The sequence below is a fragment of the Mytilus galloprovincialis genome, chromosome 1 (assembly GCF_965363235.1).
Source record: "Mytilus galloprovincialis chromosome 1, xbMytGall1.hap1.1, whole genome shotgun sequence".
Lineage (NCBI taxonomy): Eukaryota > Metazoa > Mollusca > Bivalvia > Mytilida > Mytilidae > Mytilus > Mytilus galloprovincialis.
Genome location: NC_134838.1, coordinates 56,282,221 through 56,303,591, shown reverse-complemented (window position 1 = coordinate 56,303,591; position 21,371 = coordinate 56,282,221). Strand labels below are relative to the sequence as shown.

Sequence of the window (21,371 nt, the reverse complement as noted above, 5' to 3'; positions counted from 1 at the left end):
TTTTTTATTAAAACAATGCAACGGAGACTAATAATATGACTTCAATTTACTTTTTTCTGTTCTTGTTATTCATCTACATAAACTGTCTATACATAATATAATACGAAAGGAATCAAAATATTGAAATAAAGACGTCCGTAGAAATACCACAAAGGACAACCTCGATAAAACGCAATTTGGACATGATGTGATGTTATTGGTCAAATTAAATTATGGTTTACGAATTAGTAACAACAGAGACATATATACACATATATATGTCTCTGGTAACAACTATGTAGTACCCCGCGTCATAGACTAGATATAGCCAAAAATCTTGTCACAAAGGACATGGAATATAAAAGCTGGCTATGTTATTTTAAATTTAAAAAAAATATTCCAAATTATATAATCACATCTTTAGTAATTACCATGTAGATGTTTTAACGACACGTACCACACTCTGTTGATCGTCAGCTGTGTGCAATCAAGGACGTATAACTAACATAGTAAGTAAGTAAAGTAAATAGTTTATTAAAGTGTCACATATTGATTGACATAAATATAAGCAACATTATATAAATATATACACATAAAACAATCAATATCCAGCCATAAAAACGACTTATGAGACACTAAAAAGCTTAAAATTCTATAAAAATTCAAATATATTCCGTAAAAAACATACAAGTCACAAAAAAAATCACCATTAAAATACAAAAATCACTAAATTCAATAAATATATATATATAAAAATTGTCGAAATCTGACTTTCCTGATAAAATTAAAATGATAAAACTCTGAAGCTAGTAAAAATTTAATAAAGAGCTGTTAAACAATTTTCTTCGCTAGAAAAATTTATATAAAAATTTGCATAGGAAATATTGTATATCATAACAGTTCATAATTTCAATAAATTTATTATCTATATCAAGGCTGTTAAAATTTTGAATTAATTTTGAACATTCATGAAAAAGGTTATACCGAATATCGTCATAAAGTGCGCATTCCATCAGAAAATGTTTTTCAGTCTCTACACTGCAACTTTCACAAAACAAACAAAGTCTATCTTCTACGGGTGTAGGCGGCCTGGAGTATCTGCCAGTTTCGTGCGCTAGCGGTAGAGCCCCGGAGCGAAACAGAGCCATAACACGCCTTTCCTGTTTAGAAATGTTTAAAAGCACATAAGGTTCTGTTTTCACACATTGCTTATAACATCTGTAAGTGCGCAATTTGTTTCCGTTTTTTATATTACGACGGTCATCAAAAAGTTCTTCATACCATTCTGTGTTGTCCAGCTCACATAGTTTTTCACTTATCATATGCATAACTGATTTAGTCGATAATGTTAAGTCATACGTCGGATCCTTTAGTCTGATCCGATCAACAATCTTATGCACTTCAAATGACCGTCAACCCTTTCTTCTTCTAGACGTCCATTTAAAAGTTTTGTAGGAAATTCTTTGTTGGTCAGTACGGATCAATTTGCACAAAAGTCTACAATAATTTATTCGTTGTTTTGTTATTGGTGAAGTCCATCCCATATCACCGCGTGAAGCTACGTTCGATGTGCGCTTTCCCACCGATAAGAAAAATTTACATGCTCGGTTTTGTACTGCTGATATGGCACTGAACGATTTTGTGCCCCAGATACCACTACCATAAAGTAAAATTGGTTCAACAACGGACGTATACAGTTTATTGTACACTTTAAAAGTCATCCCTCCCATGGATTGAGTTTTTGTAATTAAAGCACCCAAAGCACGGCTCGCTGCTTTGGCCAGTTCTTTTGCATTTTTTACGAAAGTTAAATGTTCGTCCATCCACACTCCAAGGTGTGAATCAATGTAGTCAATAATTTTTCCAGAACATCGGAACGTAAAATCTGAACGTATGGATGACTGTGGACGGAAATGGACAATTTTAGTTTTGCCAATGTTTACGGATAACTTCCATTCAGCGCACCATTCGGTTACTACATTTAACATACGTTGTAGACTTTCTTTATCTGGAGCTATTAGCGCTATATCGTCCGCGTAGAGCAATAAACTGAGATGAAAATCATCAATATGCACTCCACATTCTAGAGAGTTTATACGATCTGCCAAAGTATTGATATATACTGAAAACAAAGTGGGCGATAGGATACAGCCCTGCTTCACACCGGCATCTACACTGAACCAAGGGGTCTGGTCACTATTGATACGAACGGTACATTTTAGGTCATTATACAAGGATTGAATCGCAGATAATATATATATATATATATTTTATTGTGAAACTACCCCTTTACAACGGGGGCAAGCGCCAGCGGGGTACTGACACCTGCGTCATCAAACATGCACATCATAGTATTTACAAACAACATTATATGATTGTAGTAAAAATGATATAAGATACTTGCAAATGTCTTTATAAGTCTTATAAATACATTAACGCTAAAATATCATAATAAATTGGCGCAGATAAGAACTGTCCACGGACACCAACACGTTGTAATTTAAACCACAGAAGATGATGTTCGACGGTGTCAAAAGCTTTCTTCATGTCTACAAAGCATACATAAGTTGACTTTCTTGATATTCTTATATAACTAACATATACGTCCTTGGTGTAATCGATCGAAATTCATGTTCATTCAACCAGAACCCGTTAATTAGACACGTGTATACAGAGTAAGTAAGTAAGTAAGTAATTAGTTTATTACAGTGTCACAATCTAACATTATACATAATATATTATACATCAGATAAAAACATCATAAAAATATATTAGATTCCTGCCTTAAAAGACATATGAGACACTTTTACCTCATGCTCATTAAATGCATACACAATTTAAAACATTTAAAAAAAAAATAATTTAAAAACACAAAACAATTACTTCGTAGATAAAAAAAAAAGAACAAGGTAGAATTAATTTTAAAATCTTAAATAATATGCTAATAAATAATAATTATTTTTTTTTTTTTTTAAGTTATAAATTTATCTTTCTCCTCTTAAACATTAAATGCAATGTTTTAGCTAATAAAAATTGAATTTCATCACAGCTCATAATATAATTAAATTTCTCTTCTACACTCAAGATAATAAAAACATAGTTTGATAAAAAGATAATAAAAACATAGTTTGATAAAAAGGGTGAATTTAAAAGTTCCTCTCTCAAGTCGGAATAAAAAGTACAGTTCATTAAAAAATGTTGTTCAGTTTCAATCGTATTTTCATCACAAAACTGACAAATTCTTAAAGGTGTAACTGGCTTGGTGTAACGTCCTGTTTCAATGGCGAGTGGTAAGGAGCCACAACGAAAGTTTGATAAAGTTCTACGGTAGTCTCTAAACTTAAAAATTGAGAATGGAAATGGGGAATGTGCCAAAGAGACAACAACCCGACCATAGAAAAAAACAACAGCAGAAGGTCACCAACAGGTCTTCAATGTAGCGAGAAATTCCTGCACCCGGAGGCGTCCTTCAACTGGCCCCTAAACAAATATATACTAGTTCAGTGATAATGAACGCCATACTAATTTCCAAATTGTACACAAGAAACTAAAATTAAAATAATACAAGACTAACAAAGGCCAGAGGCTCCTGACTTGGGACAGGCGCAAAAATGCGGCGGGGTTAAACATGTTTGTGAGATCTCAACCCTCCCCCTATACCTCTAGCCAATGTAGAAAAGTAAACGCATAACAATACGCACATTAAAATTCAGTTCAAGAGAAGTCCGAGTCAGATGTCAGAAGATGTAACCAAAGAAAATAAACAAAATGACAATAATACATAAATAACAACAGACTACTAGCAGTTAACTGACATGCCAGCTCCAGACTTCAATTAAACTGACTGAAAGATTATGATTTCATCATATGAACATCAGGCACAATCCTTCCCGTTAGGGGTTTAGTATCATACCATCATAACACATATATGAGAAGAACATAACCCGTGTCATGCCAACAACTGGTTTTTGAATAAATGTGTTTAGTTCCGATGCAAAGACCCTATAAGTGAATCAATATTAACGCCAAAATATGCAATCTTTAATGACCTGACAACAGTATCGTAACTATATCCCTTCTTAATAAGTCTATTAAATGGTTTTGTTAGTTTTTGAGGTGAATACTGACACCTTTGTGCTTTATAAAGAATATATCCATAAAAAATTGGATGTGAAATACCTGAACGTATAAGAGCTATATTTACGAATGATGTCCTTATACCGATGATAAAATTTAGTAAATGTTTTGACTAGTTCGTGATATCGAAAACCCTGGTGTAATAATTTTTCAGTAATACATAAATTTCTCTCGTTAAAATCTAAAACATTGTTACATACACGAGCGAATCGTACAAGTTGAGATATATAAACACCGTAAGATGGTGACAAGGGAACGTCACCATCTAAAAATGGATAATTAACGATAGGAAATGAAAAATCATCTCTTTTATCATAAATTTTAGTATTCAGCTTTCCGTTAGTGATATAGATATCAAGATCGAGGAAAGGGCAGTGGTCATTGTTAGTATTAGCTTTATTTAAAGTAAGTTCAACAGGATAAATTTCTTTAATATACATACTGAAGTCGTCATTATTGAGAGCCAAAATATCATCCAAATATCTAAAAGTATTATTAAATTTGTTTATCAGATGTTGTTTCGATGGGTCTTTGCTTATTTTTGTCATAAATTGACGGATTTCACATAACTGCTTGGCTGAAGATAACTTTTATACTGTCTGAACGTCCTAAGTTTATTTCCATTTTCACAGTTTCGATCGTTATGCACATCGCGTAGCCAATTTTCAGCATCCACAGTGTTTAACTTGTCCTTTACAATATTAACTTTTTGTCGGATTGTCATATTTTGAGCGTTTATCAAAGAACTAAAGTCATTTGTTTTAATAAATTTCAGTACACGGGAATTCCACGAGCGCTGTTTTGATTTACTCGATTCATGTATCTTTTTAACGAGCCTATTTCCATCTAAATTTGTAACTTTAAAATACAGTCTCAAAACTTCGATATTTTGTTTAGTTTTTACTGTAGACCATCCTATGTCTCCACGTATAGCTAGGTTTGAAGAGTTCTTGACAGCACCTAGGTAGTATCGGCATGCTTTGTTTTGAACAGTTTCTAATTGTTTGTGTTCTGATATGCCCCAAATACTCGCTCCATATAATAAAACAGGCTTTACAAGGCTTTCATATAGTTTTGTAAATATGTCATAGTCCATTCCGCCACATGAAATGAACTTTGTATAAAGTGCGGAGAGTGCTCTACTAGCCGACTTTCTTATTTCCCTCACTGTAAATTTCCAATTTAGATGTTCATCAAGCCACAATTCTAAATATCGGTATTTACTGCAATAATCAATACTGGTAGTTGTGTCTCCAAAAAGAAAGTTAAAGTTCGATCGAGGGGTTGCGGGACAACGAAAATGTATTATTTTTGTCTTTTCAACATTTAAACTTAATCTCCACTTTGAACACCAGTTGTTGACTACATTTAACATCATTTGAAGAGATTATTCATCTGGTGCTAGTAAAACAATGTCGTCAGCGTATAACAGGACAGACAAAATGCACGACTCATTGATCGGGATACCAAGATTCAGATTGTTTATTTCATCGACAAGATCGTTTACATACACAGAGAATAATGATGGTGATATTTTGCAGCCTTGTTTTACACCCATATTAACGCCAAACATATCGGTCATATAGCCGTTTACTTTAACAGATTGTAAATGAATATTATCTCAGCATGTTATCATGGTTATAGTGTTTTGTTTTATGGGTCTTGTATTTTGTAAAAAAAAAAAAAAAAAAAATGAAAAAAACTAAGCACCGGAAAAAAGTTGTCAAACATTTATTATTTTCCAATAAGTTTAATAATAGAAAAAAGAATATTTTGTATTCACAACACACTCGCACAACTTATCATTGTCATGGCTTCATATTTAACTGGATAATCAGAGTTTTTATGGAAGTTGCATGTTGAGATCAACTTTAGATACGAAAACTTATTGAAATTTTGTAGAAAACCTGCATACTGCAATAATTTACTATTAATCCTGTATTTTCAACATTTTTTTTATTTTTCTAGGAGAAAAACAATCAAACGGAAAACATGTTCTTCCATACATAAAATATTTGTTTCAATGAGAAGAAAAATTGTTCCCATGGGAAGATAAACTGTTCCCATCGGAAAAGTTGAATTCCCATGGGAACTCTCTGTATTCTTCTTTTCCCATGGGAACTGTAAAGTTCCGATGGGAACTTTAAAATTCCCATGGGAAGAGTACTTTTTCCGATGGGAACTTTAACTTTTCCCATGGGAACATCGAATATTCCCATGGGAATTTTTAAATTTCCCATGGGAAATGTACTTTTAAGCAGCTGTGGTGACATCAATGACAACGGTGACATGTTGGGACATATGGGGAATTTTTTTTTTATTATCTATCACTTTGGCAAAAAATGTTTTTGATATCTTGTAAACCGACAAAGTCAGATTTGCCAATTCTTGAATTGCAAATTTGTCCCGCACAGTGTGGTCCAATTGCTTTTGATGGGTTTATTTTCTTTTAGTAATTTAGATGTTCCTTCTGGGGTGATGTTTATTTGCTTCATTTCAAATTTATGTGTTGTTGGTTTTAATGATTTAAGTTCACAAATATGAGATAATTCCAAAGGTTTAGGTGTGGTAAATGCTGAATGAAACTGATGGTTAAGTGCTTCAGCCTGATCTTGAAGGTTTGATTTTGCAATACCATTTACCTTTAGTGGTGATACACCCGTGTTTTCACTTCTGTTTTTTATGAATGACCAAAATTGCCTGCTTGGTTTACTACAATCTAATTAAAAACCGATCTCTCATCGCTCCCGTTTTTTTATATGTCGCGTCCCGACATATCAGAAAACGGGAGCAATGAGAGATCGGTTTTTAATTACATGTAGATTGGGTTTACTATCTTTCAGTTTGCTGTCTTCAATTATAATGTTTTCTATGTAGTTCCAATATGATGTTCTAAGAAGTTCATATGCTATGTGTCAGTGTATTTACGATTAAAACAATAAACAAAGTTTTAAATTAAGTACTTTTCCAGGCATGAACCATAATGCATTCGTCAGTTTGATAATGGTGTTCTAACACTTACATGTTATAAACATTCGTTCATTTGTATATAATATTGTGCTGTTTGTCATATTTTATAAATTTCATGTACAGTACATATTCGTGATGTCAACAATATAATATACGCATAAATAATTTGGATTGAGACGTACATACAGATATTTATATTCCTGATGAGCTATTTATTTAATTGTTTATTATGTATAAAATCTAATTCAAATGTTTTTGTCAATTGGAATGAAAATCGAGCGGATTATTTGTGTCTGTGTTGGTTTTTTTTCTTCATTCATGTTTTTTTTTTTGTGTTGGGGCGGGGGTCAGGCCTCCATTAGTAGAATGTGTTTTATTACATAGCATTTTTTCTGATTCTTCTTTGCTGCCCAGTACTTAGGTTTCTTACTCCGTTTTTTAATAAACAGCTGCGCAATGGTCGCGTGATACACCTGTCACGTTTTCAAAGTTCATTTCTCTTATGCATGGTTGTGTCTTATTATCTATTTCTTGCATGAATAGAAATTTCTCGTATCATCAATACACAGAGTGTGATTTGAAAATACGAAAATCTGCGTTAATTTTATCTGCTGGTGTCACACCACAAAATTGACCGGTTATATCAACGAGCGATTATAGTGTCTTATATCAACGAGTTGCATAGTGGGAAATTTCAGACGAATGGTAGCATTTGTACGAAGAAAGGCAGATTTCTCGGCATAAAGTAATGACTTTTCTTAAAACAGGGTGACATTTAACACAGCATACGTCTGGTGTATAATTTCCCTGAATTATTTTATGTAATAACAAGCAAGGTGTATTTAAACGAGAAAATTGAATTGTTGAATACATGAAACATAAATGCACGATTCTATAAATATCATGTAGCAAATTCAGTGGAATGCAATTGAGATGAATTCAATTGTTTGCTAATCCAAAATCACCTATAAGTCAAAGATACTGCTATATTTTATTATATCAATGCGATATTTGTCTTATATCATAGCGATGATTTTTTAATATCAAAAATTTATGAATGCGATACTTTTCTAATGTAACTGCTATATATATATAGTTTTCTAATACAAAATGAATACGATGACAACTCACAATGCATGTCAAGAAAACTGCAAACATAATTCAAAAACTTATATCATGACAGGTTTAACGTTTTAGGATCAATATCACTAAAATTTCGTAACTGTAACAAAATTAACGCTTACATGAACTTATCATTTCGAAAATGTTGCTTGACCCTATTGATAGTTGAAAGTGCTAACAACCTGTTTAGTCTATTGTTTTCAATCACATGGTTTAACCGACTAATTCTATTTGAAGTGATGATGCAATGGCGGAATTTAAATGCGGTTGCAAATAGTCTACCGACCTATTATAATTCTAATATAGGGAGAGATCCGTTTGCGCCAAAAATGCGTCCTTTTGCGCCACAACTTTTTTCGCCAATGCTACGTTTGCGCCACCTGTTTTAAAATTACATGGTATCATTTGCGCCAAAAATAAATCATACGATTGCGCCAATTAGAAGAAAAATGACTTCCCTCCACCTTTATTCGGACTTGGAAACGGCAGTTTACACGGCAAATGTTTCCTTTTTTGAAACATACTTTCTTCTTACTGCTGCTGCATGGGTACTTCCTAATATAATGCATGTAGTAGCTTGTCACTTCACTTCATTGTCCAAAAAGACAAACATTGAAGGATGAAATACATAAAACAGTTCATAATAATTACCCGTGGAATGCTTCTGCTCCCCGTGGAATGCTTCTGCTCCATTACTATAGTACGTCTTGCGGTAGATAGAGTTTCCGCCCATACGGATGGTGGGAGCAAAGCAAAACATAATCAGCAAAAGCTTATATTTTCTTCTCTTTTGGCATATCTTATATTAAATATTCAGCAAAGCAATACGTTTTCTTCACTCTCTGTACATGGACTGTCTACTGCATTTCAAGTCATTTCTCTCCAGATGCTCATCTTCATGGTTAAATATCTCCGATCATATGATACTTTTTAAACCAAAAATAAGAACAACTATTAATCATTAATATATTTATGATTGATATGTGTACAGGTAAATTGGCGCAAATGAGTTCCGATTATTGGCAATGATACATTTTGAAAATAAAATTTGGCGCAAATGATACCCCTGAAAAACAGTAATTGGCGCAAAAGGACTGCTGCCCTAATATACTGGTCACACTGCTATAGCCTATCCACCTTGGTAATATTAAAATAGACAAAAAAATCATTGCTTAAAAGGAACATTCATTCAAACAATCCAATCCAATACAGTTCCAAATTACAATAAATATTCAAATGGTAAAATACATAATCCAAACAAATTAAAATGTACAAATGCTGATGTTCCGAACTTTGAAGATACCAACTGAGGTAGTCTCAGACTATAAATTGGACAACTTCAGATACAACGAAAATCAAAAATCTTGTCAAACAGAAAATGTATTTATTATTACATAAGACAAAAATATTGAGAAGGAAAACAGTTCTTTTTGGATATCAAAGACTTTCCCGTTGGTAAATCGATATATCTATGAACATAATAAGCTCGCCGCGTGGACGCTCTTTTACATCTCGATGACCGCGAGGGCATTCCGATGTATTGTTGCCACAGAGATTTGACTTTCGTTTTTGACTAGTTATCGATCGAATAAATACGCGAACATTTCTTGGTGCAAAATGACAATCCGTATCGCTTGTTATAAATTCATTTCTTCAATGAGTACTAAAAAAAATTTGTTAAGAACACAAATAAATAAGATGTAAATGTCTTTTGACGTTAGAAATGTGTATATATCTTTTCTATATTTATAAATTTAGATCGTTTAGTTGGAGGACTGGAAAGCAGTTATTTATAAGGGGAAATTTTAAATTTTAAATGCGGTTGCAAATTTAGAGGGTTGCTGCTTACAAGGAAGCTATTAAACCAAGAGTTCCAAATGGTGAAGTTGAAATCATCCCTTCGTAAATTTTACGGACGCCATCACGAGTTGGTTGACCGTTATGGAATAACCGTTTCACAAATGATATCGAATAAGTTCCTTACGTCGTAACTACAATCCCCTTCCCTTTCATGAATGTAACCTACCGAATTAGACTATTTACCGGATTTGTAATCACATAAGCAACACGACGGGTGCCACATGTGGAGCAGGATCTGTTTACCCTTCCGGAGCACCTGAGATCACCCCTAGTTTTTGGTGGGGTTCGTGTTGTTTATTCTTTAGTTTTCTATGTTGTGTCATGTGTACTCTTGTTTTTCTGTTTGTCTTTTTCATTTTAGCCATGGCTTTGTCAGTTTGTTTAAAATTTATGAGTTTGACTGTCCCTTTGGTATCTTTCGTCCCTCTTTTAAAGACTTATAGATATAAGAAGATGGTGCATGAGTTCGAATAAGACAACTTTCCATCAAAGTAATAATTTGTTTAAAGTAAACCATTATAGATCAAAGTAGGGCCTTAAATACGGAGCCTTGGCTCACAACGAACACAACGCTATATAGGAACATAACATTACTAGTGTTAAACCATTCAAACTGGAAAACCAACGGTCTAATTGTATAAAAAAGAGATTCAAAAGTACAGGTAAGATGTTGTCGAATTAATCCGAACGAGGACAGTATGATTCATCTTTGTCACAAGTTTCATTGTTATCAATAAAGAAATTCTTCCATGCGTGCGTTGCGAGCATATCGGATATATATTATTTCGGTGCGTTCATTATAAAATTTGCTAAATGTTATATATGTGAACAATCATTTTGATACTTAGTTATTTGGTTACGACATTGTTTATTAAACCCTTATTTAATTAGCTTTGCTTCTAAAACCAATTGGGAAATCTGTAAGATGTTACCAAAAACAATTTGAATTTAAGCAATGGTCTTAAAACTGCTTATTTACATACAATACTACTAAGAAGTAAAATCACAAAAATACTGAACTCCGAGGAAAATTCAAAACAGAAAGTCCCTAATCAAATGGTAAAATCAAATGATAAAACACACCAAACGAATGGATAACAACTGTCATATTTCTGACTCGGTAATGGTGGATTGAACCTGGTTTTATAGCGCTTAACCTCTCACGTGTATGACAGTCTCATCAAATTCTTTCAAATTTACAACGATGCGTGATAAAAACAGACATAATAGGTGTAAAGATCAAAACAGACATAATTTATAGTGTACTAGTATTAATGTACGTTTTTTGATTGAGTTAAGCCGGCCAATTGATATTTTATCGTGTGTTTTTCTATGTTGTGATGTTATGCTATTGTTTCAGAAAATGGGAAAAGGTTTGGATCCATTAAAACGTTTAATCCCGCTGCAAATGTTTGCACCTGTCCTAAGTCAGGAATCTGATGTACAGTAGTTGTCGTTTGTTTATGTAATTTATACGTGTTTCTCGTTTTTCGTTTTTTTTTTATTTTATATAGATTAGACCGTTGGTTTTCCCGTTTGAATGGTTTTACACTAGTAATTTTGGGGCCCTTTAATATAGCTTGTTGTTCGGTATGAGCCAAGGCTCCGTGTTGAAGGCCGTACATTGACCTATAATGGTTTACCTTTTTTAAATTGTTATTTGGATGGAGAGTTGTCTCATTGGTACTCACACCACATCTTCCTATATCTATAATAGGTGAAATTGTCAAAATAGTGGTACAGCAGTCTAATATTTTAAATACTAATAAGTACTAATATTGATATAACAAAACCAAAAACACAAACCCTGCCCCCCCCCCCCTAAATCCGCCTCTGAACTCGCCATAGGCTCGTTTATTATTATATTGAAATTGAATAACTCGAGTTGATAAAAAGCTATATCTATACCCACTCGTTATGACACCTATAAATAATTTCTCAATGTCAAAAACTTAACTTTAACTAAAATCTTCTCGTCTGAAACTACTTGACCAATTCATTATAGATAGAGATACCTATAAACAGCAATAATGTTCAGTAAAATAAGATCTACAAAAAAGTAACTATCACCAAAACAGATAACTTTGCTATGAATTATATTCTTGTCTTTAATGTTGAAGAGTGCCCTTTGTTTGACATGCACTGCAGTAAATAGACTAAGGTGCGTGACACAGGCTCTTAAGAAACTCTATAATGTTTAATAAAATCCCATAACTCGGTAACGTAAAATCAGTAATTTCTAAAAATTCGGAAGGGATGATACCTCAATAGACAATTCACCGAAGTTTCATGTAAATTGGTTACAGCGTTTATGAGTTTTTGTCCGACATGCTGACGATGGACGAATGGACAACGGGGTTCCATAATACGTCCCGTATAAAAACTTCATGGTTCATCACGAAATTTGTATTTACTTTGACAACAAAAGTACAAAAGTGGAAAGGGATTAATATAAGTTGCAATCAAGTTGTTTCCCAATCAACTATTAATAAATATGTTTAACCTTACAAAGGTAACAAGAAATGAAGTTAAAAAGATTATGATTCTCCTGCACTTTGTTCTAATACCTTTTATAACGCTGGGGTTTAATAATTTCTAATTTAATACTGGAAAGTTGTGGTAGAACGATTTCCGAACAGAAAACTTGCATTAAATAAAAAAAGGTTAGTTTTGATCAATGTAGTATTATGTTTTTATGATTTATTGAGAATAAGTAATATTTTCCTTCATTAAACTACAGGTATAAACTAGAAAAGTTATTTTTTAAAGTCTAGATTACCTTTTTTCTTATTTAAATTTTCTGTAAAAAAATCGGACCATTTGTCAAAAAACCCGGACGATTTCACAGTTGCTCTTGAAAACACCCGGACAATAATAAACACTGAATTTTAGGTTTAAATACAAGGAAATTGTGCTTCTTTGTTGGTCGAAATATGTGAAGTATTCAATATAAGATGGGTAGTTATGTAAAAAAATATTATAATTACGAAATAGCAGTTAATTGAACTTATCGCATGTGTTATCACTCGAAAAATCCCGAACTACACTCGAAAAAAAAAATGGACAGAATCACTCGAAAAAACTCGATCCTAGCCGGACACTATACCAACCGTGTTTTTGGTCAAGGTAGTTTTTGATGCAGTTGAAGTCCAATCAGCTTGAAACTTAGTACACATGTTCCCTATGATATAATCTTTCTAATTTAATGCTAAATTAGATTTTAAACCCAATTTCACGGTCCATTGAACATGGAAAATGATAGTGCGAGTGAGGCATCCGTGTACTTTGGGCACATTCTTGTTCTTGGTGTTTTCATTTTTTCTATCAATTGTTATGTTCATTTCTTGAAAGACAAGGTCTGATGTTCCGAGACTTGGTAGTGTTTTTATGTTTTGAACGAGTGAAGGCTGGTTTAGGTAAAACAGATCTAGTGTGTTTTCCTGTCTTGTTGGTATATGTACAACCTGTTCAAGATTATCATCATTCATGATATCAAAAAAGTTATTTTATGTATTTGTAAATTTACAATTTGGTTTCAGTTCTTGTTTGACCCAGTCATATTTAGGGAGGTTGAAGTCTCCAAGTAGCCAGATATTACTGTGTGTTAAAAATTACATTTATATACAATAATCACAATAATTACAATGATTATTAAAAACATTTGCAATAAAATTTAAAGCAAAAACACCAAGTAAAACCAGAGAAAATATGTCTCTGGTAACCAAACAATACAACAAGTACCCTCTATAACTGTAGGATATTCAACAAGTACCCTCAGTCTATAACTGTAGGATATTCAACAAGTACTCTCTATAACTGTAGGATATTCAACAAGTACCCTCTATAACTGTAGGATATTCAACAAGTACCCTCTATAACTGTAGGATATTCAACAAGTACCCTCTAAAACTGAATGACATTCAACAAGAACGTTCTATACCAATAGGATATTTATCGTAGTAGCATTCAACAAATAGGAATGCATCAAGTCATGCTTCGGTGATTCCTTATGTAATCAACCAATCACCCTCCCCTGGATCTGCCTTTGCTTTCTGACCAAGTAGCAAGCCTACTTGCTAAATAGATGAAAGTCAATATAGCAGCTAGGCTAGCTACATGTTCAGAAGTAACAAATCTATGTACTACACTGTAAACATGGGGTTTGATTGATTGTTTGATTATCAATGGGTTTATCAATTCTTATCAACGGCTTGTTTTGGTCTTTCAATTCTAATCAACAGCAGTGAACATATTATGTTTACATTCTCAACACATAAAAGCTAAGCATGTAACCAGTCTGAGCACTTCTAAGCTAAACACGTTGAGGATATAAACACTTTCCTAAACATGTTTAGTGCCTAAACATGTAACCAATTCATTAACATGGAATGCGCTTAGGAAAGTGTTTAGGCCCTGAACACAATTTTTACAGTGTACTACATAGATTTTTGACTACTGAACATGTAGCTAGCCTAACTGCTATCTTGAATTTTATCTGTTTAGCAGGTAGGCTTGCTACTTGGCCAGTAAAGGCAGACCCAAAGAGGGGTATTGGTTAAATACCAACACCATACAATTTCAGTCAAAGAATCATAGGTCTATGAATTTCTTGATTCGATGTCGATAAATGAAGCATATCACGTTAATGAATTGGCACCATCGTGAAATAGCTTCTAGATATACAAAGAAGGTAGCATCACATATAAAGACCTTACAAATACCAATACTGTCAATACAAATCGCAGGGTAACATACCATAATTTAAAATGTAGAGATTCTTTAGAACTTTCCAAACACCACCTTTCAAATTCTTATATCACCTTACCATCACTCAAAGAATATATGTACTGGCAGTAAGTGTTTGACAATAAACGGTATGCTAGCTGTTACTTGGTGTGCTCTTCATGATTTTGTAAAATAAGAAGACCTCTAGAATGAATCTACTGTGACAGATGATGTAACGTGGGCTTATACTAAAACACCAGTCCATCCACTAATAGTATCTCCAAGCCAACTTCTACATCCGAGGCCAGTTCCATTGTATTAGTGATGCTACTTTGGAAAGTGGATGGTCAAAAGCCGCAAGGGGAGTTTGACCTCAATTTAGCTTTCTTACTGCTCTTCGAAAATGTCCAATGAATGTCGTCTCATTGTTATAGATTTAGCTTGCTAGTGAAACAGAGATAGAAAGGCAGACATTGCAGGTAGTTTATTCCCATCTGACAACCATAAAGCATGATAGGTGGACCATGAAATGGATGTCCCTAGTGCTGCCTTAACACTTAAATTATCCACTGATGTTTGAACCTTTCTATTTCCCCGTGGGAATGAACACAAATCAATTTATAGCTCTCTTTCCACTGATATATCTGGTTTGCTGAATCTGAATACAGCTGGTGGAGATTCGATTATCTCTTTGGTAAAACTTTACAAAACTGCGTGAACGTCCTTTCAAATATGATGTTATAAAGACATACTGGTATCATGAAATGAATCTTCTAATGATATACTGCTTGGATTATGATCAATGTTGTCTGCATCAGACGAAGTTAATATATTTTGTAGTAGATGGGAAGGGCAAACAATACCTTTCTTGATATAGCTACGACAATAAGTCTCAGTTGCCTTCGAAGAATCCAGGTCTAACACGCTGTCGTAAGAAACAGATAGTGTAAGTTTGACGAAATCCTCTACATGATTACTTTTTTCTAGTCTTACAGTGGATCATGATTCCCATATAAGCACACATTCGGGGTTTATGATCTTCCATGTGACGGTTGGATTGGTCTCCGAAATTTATATCACCCGACTTGTAGCCAGCACTTTTATGCTGACACAATTGTATTTGCTGTTCATAAGAGGAATAAATAATAAAAACTATTTTAATTTACCAGGAGGTGTATATTACCTTAAGTTATTCGTATTTGACATAACTTTTGGCAAATTCGGTTCACCATGCTATTTCAATTTTTTACTTGATTTGGTCACCCCAACTGTTTTTGAACGAAACTTACATCACCGTTATCAAATTAAGCCTGCTATCTTTGGTGTGTTTTTACCACTAGAACGAACATTTTGTCCCTATTAAAGTAGTCAGCACATGTTTGCTGACATAAATTATTAATGATGAGTATGTTTCTTTTCTGTAAATTTCCTGTTTATGAAATACGAATTATTCAAACCTGCACTATTGTTAATAAGACTTTATAAGTCCAATATATCGACCTCTTAGGTGTAAAACATGAAACTTTGCACATTGTTAGCAATGATGCTAATGAACACTTTTAAATCTGAAGCCATTTTAATTCCTTATGGTCGGCATTTTAAAATAGCCGCCCAGCAGTCAAGTGTCTAATTCCAATACATTAGTATAATTGACCTCTTAAAAGTAAAGGCATGACACTTTCTACAGTGTTAGTTATGGTAATAATGAACATTTTAGTATATGTGGACATTTATGAAAATCCTTAAGATTTTGTACCCAAGTAAATGCTTTCTTTGGAAAAAAAATGTTTGGTCAGGCTGATTCAGCCATTTTGGATTTTTTTAAAGATGGGTCCATTTCCAAATATGTTTATAAGCATCACAACTACCACTTTTCAAGTGTGTATGCTTTTACTGTAGAATGATTAATTATACCAATATATTGAATAAGTCTCTTGACGTAAGGCGGCCATTTTGTGTTTGGCGGCCATAATGGATTTTTTTAGATGGCTTCATAACCACCAATGTTTTTTAGCATCATATCTAAAAATGTGCAAAGTTTCATGCTTTTACCATAAAGTGATAAAATGTGCCAAAATATTGGACTGGACATAAATAAAGGCAACAGTAGAATACCGATGTTCTAAACTTATAAATCGAAAGAAAAAAACAAATCGTGGCAGGGTATTTAATCCCTTACAGCACAACAAAAAAGACACAAAATAATCCGACAGTACTCGAAGTCAGTGACAGCTAGTTCAAAGGCAATAACAACGAATTAAAAAATCTTAAGACTTAAATTCATATTTTATGCAAAGCTTTTACTTCCTACTATATAAATGAACTTTTCTTTCTCATAGAATTTCATTCAATATACAAAATACACATATTAAGGAAGAAACATCATCAGAGAGGAACAGTTTGAACTTTTACCGCTGAAAATAGGCAGTTGTGTGTAAGGTTTCATTTTATGTATTTCCCATATACATGAAATAAATTTGTTCTGGGTGTCTGTCCTTTATATACTAGTATATACAATTTTGTTTAAATGAGGTCTTTGTTCATGAGGTCTTGGATGTGTACGGATTGATAGTTTAGTCTTAGATGCATGATTTATTTTATTAGTTGTTAGTGGCTTTGAACTAGCTGTTAGATAACTGCGAGTACTCTCAGATCTGTTCATTGTGTCTTTTTGTGTCGGGATGTATAAGTACCCGGCCACGTCCAATTGTATTTTTGTCCATCTGATGAGTGAAGCCTTTTTCAACTGATTTTTATAGTTCGTTATGATGTTGTACTGTTATACCACTGTCCCAGGTTAGGTGGAGGGTTGGGATTCCGCTAACATGTTTAACCCCGCCACAGTATTTATGTATGTGCCTGTCCCAATTCAGGAGCCAGTAATTCAGTGGTTGTCGTTTGTTTATGTGTTACATATTTGTTTTTCGTTCATTTGTTTTACATAAATAGGCCGTTAGTTTTCTCGTTTGAATTGTTTTACATTGTCTTATCGGGACCTAGTATAGCTGACTATGCGGTATGGGCTTTGCTCATTGTTGAAGACCGTACGTTGACCTGTAGTTGTTAATGTCTGTGTCATTTTGGTCTTTTGTGGATAGTTGTCTCATTGGCAATCATAACACATCTTCTTTTTTATATCTTTAACATTCACATGGAAAATAAACAAAAGATAAACGAGTCAATAACATGTATCCACTTGTATTTGTAGTATTTGTATTTTTATCAATCTGATGAGTTAAGCCATTTTCAAATGAATTTTATAGTTCGTTCTTATATTGTACTGTTACACAACAAATCCCAGGTTAGGATGAGGGTGGGGATCCCGCTCACATAATTATCCCCGCACATTTTTTATGTATGTGCATGTCCCAAGTCAGGAGCCTGTAATTCAGTGGCTGTTGTTTGTTTATGTGTTACATATTTTTTTTCCGTTCATTTTTTGTATATAAATATGGATTTTGCTCATTGTTGAAGGCCGTACGGTGACGTATAATTGTTAATTTCTGTGTCATTTTTGTCAATTGTGGAGAGTTGTATCATTGGCAATCATACCACATCTTCTACATAATAGTAAAAAATGTAAACGCAAAACGACTGCTGTTTAAAAAAACTGATATAATTCAAAAATTTCTCATCCTATTTACGTTAAGTTAAACCTATTTAACTAATGGTAAATTTATTTGATCTGATGATTGTGAAATTGATTTCTGCTTTAATTATAAACAAGAATGTGTCCACAGTACACGGATGCCCCACTCGCACTATCATTTTCTATGTTCAGTGAACCGTAAAATTGGGATCAAAACTATAATTTGGCATTTAAATTAGAAAGATCATATCATAGGGCACATGTATACTAAGTTTCAAGTTGATTGGACTTCAACTTCATCCAAAACTACCTTGACCAAAAACTTTAACCTGAAATTTGCACTATCATTTTCTATGTTCAGTGAACCGTAAAATTGGGGTCAAAACTATAATTTGGCATTTAAATTAGAAAGATCATATCATAGGGCACATGTATACTAAGTTTCAAGTTGATTGGACTTCAACTTCATCAAAAACTACCTTGACCAAAAACTTTAACCTGAAATTTGCACTATCATTTTCTATGTTCAGTGAACCATAAAATTGGGATCAAAACTATAATTTGGCATTTAAAAATTTAAAAATTGATTGAACTTCAACTTCATCAAATACTACCTTGACCAAAAACTTTAACCTGAAGCGGGACAGACGGACGAACGAACGGACAGACGGACGAACAGACGGACGCACAGACCAGAAAACATAATGCCCCTCTACTATCGTAGGTGGGGCATAAAAACGTTGCTGTAATAAAATAGTCAATAATTTAAATTAACTGTTTATCTAGTGTGTACGTGTAGACGCATCGACTAAATAGTCTAGATCGTAACATAATCCAAAAATACTGACCGACTTTAGAAACGCAACACTAGATTATTCTTTTTAATTCCCTTTTTTAAATATGCATCTTTTTGTAAACAAACTTATGAACAGAAAGTTCTTTCATTACTTCAATGTTTAACAAAAAATGCCAGTTCGAAAGTTGAATTGATTTCGTCATTTTCAATTTTCAAATATTGTTGTATACACTAAAACCCTGGGTTTCCCCTTACTAATGAACGTGTCACCGTCAAAAGCAATGACTGCATGTAACAAACGCCAAAATGATTGTTAGAAAGGTTAACCAATTCTGTTCGGCACGTTGTGGGTTCTGTTTTGCACCTTTTGATTGTGCCGTTGTTCCAACCATTTTTTTTGGCAATTATGCGGTTGAAACTTTAAGGCTTTAAATGTTTTTCTGGTAGTTCAGTTAATGGAAAAATTTATGGCATAAATCTGTACAAAATGGCATTCAACAATTTGATTAGTAATTGACGTTGCGGCCTTATACCTGTCTCGCAAAAAACGTTGCGTTATCAAGTTCTATTGACGTTGCATTGTCAATACTTGTTGATCTGGTCATTGATGGTCTACAACAAATCCCGTCTTCTGTATCATAGTTGGAAGGACAGTAAGTCGAGTTTCTGATGTCAAATTGTCTGGTTGCAGCACGTTCATGTTTTTCTGTTTGCAGTATTCTAATGGGTTGATTCAGTTTTTTTTATTCCTAAGTCTTGACAATATGGAGATGCAACATTTTTTAACTGATTTAAGTGTGGCCAAGGATCGAAAGAACTGTTTCACAAAGAAAATAAAATGAAAATATCTTTAATTGGTTCGTTATTTCGCTTTCTGAAATTCGTGCGATCTCAATAATCCGGTATGTTCAATAACGACAGGTAAGTCAGATGTTGATTTTATCGAAAGAGAAAGAAGTATGACAAGTATGAATATTAGTTGTATGAGGATCAAACATGATTTGGTAAAAAAAAATCTACAAAATGAGTGTTGCGTTTTTAAAGTCAGTCAGTATTTAAACTATGCACATATTCATGTCTGGGTGTATTAATAGTTACATAGTGGATAGTGTGCCTTGACCTAATACGGTATTTATTTTGGGTCAGTAAATTCCATGTATACCGTATTACGTCACTAGCACACTATGTAACGAATTTATCTTATCGACTTTCTTAACGTGTAAAATTTAGACTAGTGACCTATCAAATTGAGCAAGTCTTCAATACAGTTAGCATTAACATGATTAAGAAACTTCTTCCTTTGATCCTACAAAAACAGATGACAACAATGACAACTTGTTAGATTTTAATGTGTTTTATGAATTTATTTCACTGTATCATCACTTTCTTTGTCTGTTGAAACCTTTAAGATTTTTTCTCAGTACTGTTTTGTTTTTCTAAAGGGACGTAACACCACGACTAACCGTGTATGAAATAAGCCCCGCCTCCTTATTACCTTATACGGAATAAAAAGGGACGTAACTCCACTACTAACCGTGTATGAAATAAGCCCCGCCTCCTAACTAACCTAATATTAAATATACACGGTTTCCACGAGGACGCTTTTAACCAATCATATTCCTAGAAATGTATAGGAGGTAAGATAATATAAATTAGTTGCTTTTGCTGCTTTAAAATTCAAAACTTTGTGTAAAATCAAAGACTCTGTGCATCTTGGTGTGGATGGACCAAAAACAAAATTATTGTTACAAAACATATGAATACTTCAATCTTCAATCTTAAATAAATCTAAAATCATCGTGAAAACTGATGAGCAATCTCCATGTCCTAAAAGTGTAGCTATTGAGATGAGATAATGCTTTACAAAAAAGTCGTATTTATCCTGGAAATAAACAATCTAAAAACATCTCTGGTATATTAATTAATATCCTCTTCTTCTCTGTTGCATTCCTGTAATGGTGCCACTTTTGTTTTCATTTTCCTACAATATAATGTAAAGAAATAAATTATTCACGTAAATATTGACACGTTATGTTTAAAAAATAGCTAAAACAAAAATTACAAATCGTAGAAATGTGTTGCAAACATTTAGACCGTAATCCTGGTACTTTTGATAACTATTACTACATTTGGTCTATGGAATCAATGACATACTCATTATGTGGGTATACTTTTGCTTTATCGCTCACCGTT

General features: G+C 33.3%; 1 protein-coding gene across 2 annotated transcripts in view; it reads right to left on the bottom strand.

Moving 5' to 3' along the window:
• Positions 1–20,508: 20,508 nt before the first annotated feature.
• LOC143079288 (uncharacterized) overlaps positions 20,509–21,371 on the bottom strand; it is a 130,637-nt gene continuing 129,774 nt past the window's right edge. For both annotated transcript variants that reach the window (XM_076254538.1, XM_076254546.1), the window contains one exon: positions 20,509–21,159. In XM_076254538.1, the coding sequence (XP_076110653.1) occupies positions 21,096–21,159 (64 nt within the window). In that variant the 3' untranslated portion in view covers positions 20,509–21,095. The remainder of the gene's footprint in view (positions 21,160–21,371) is intronic.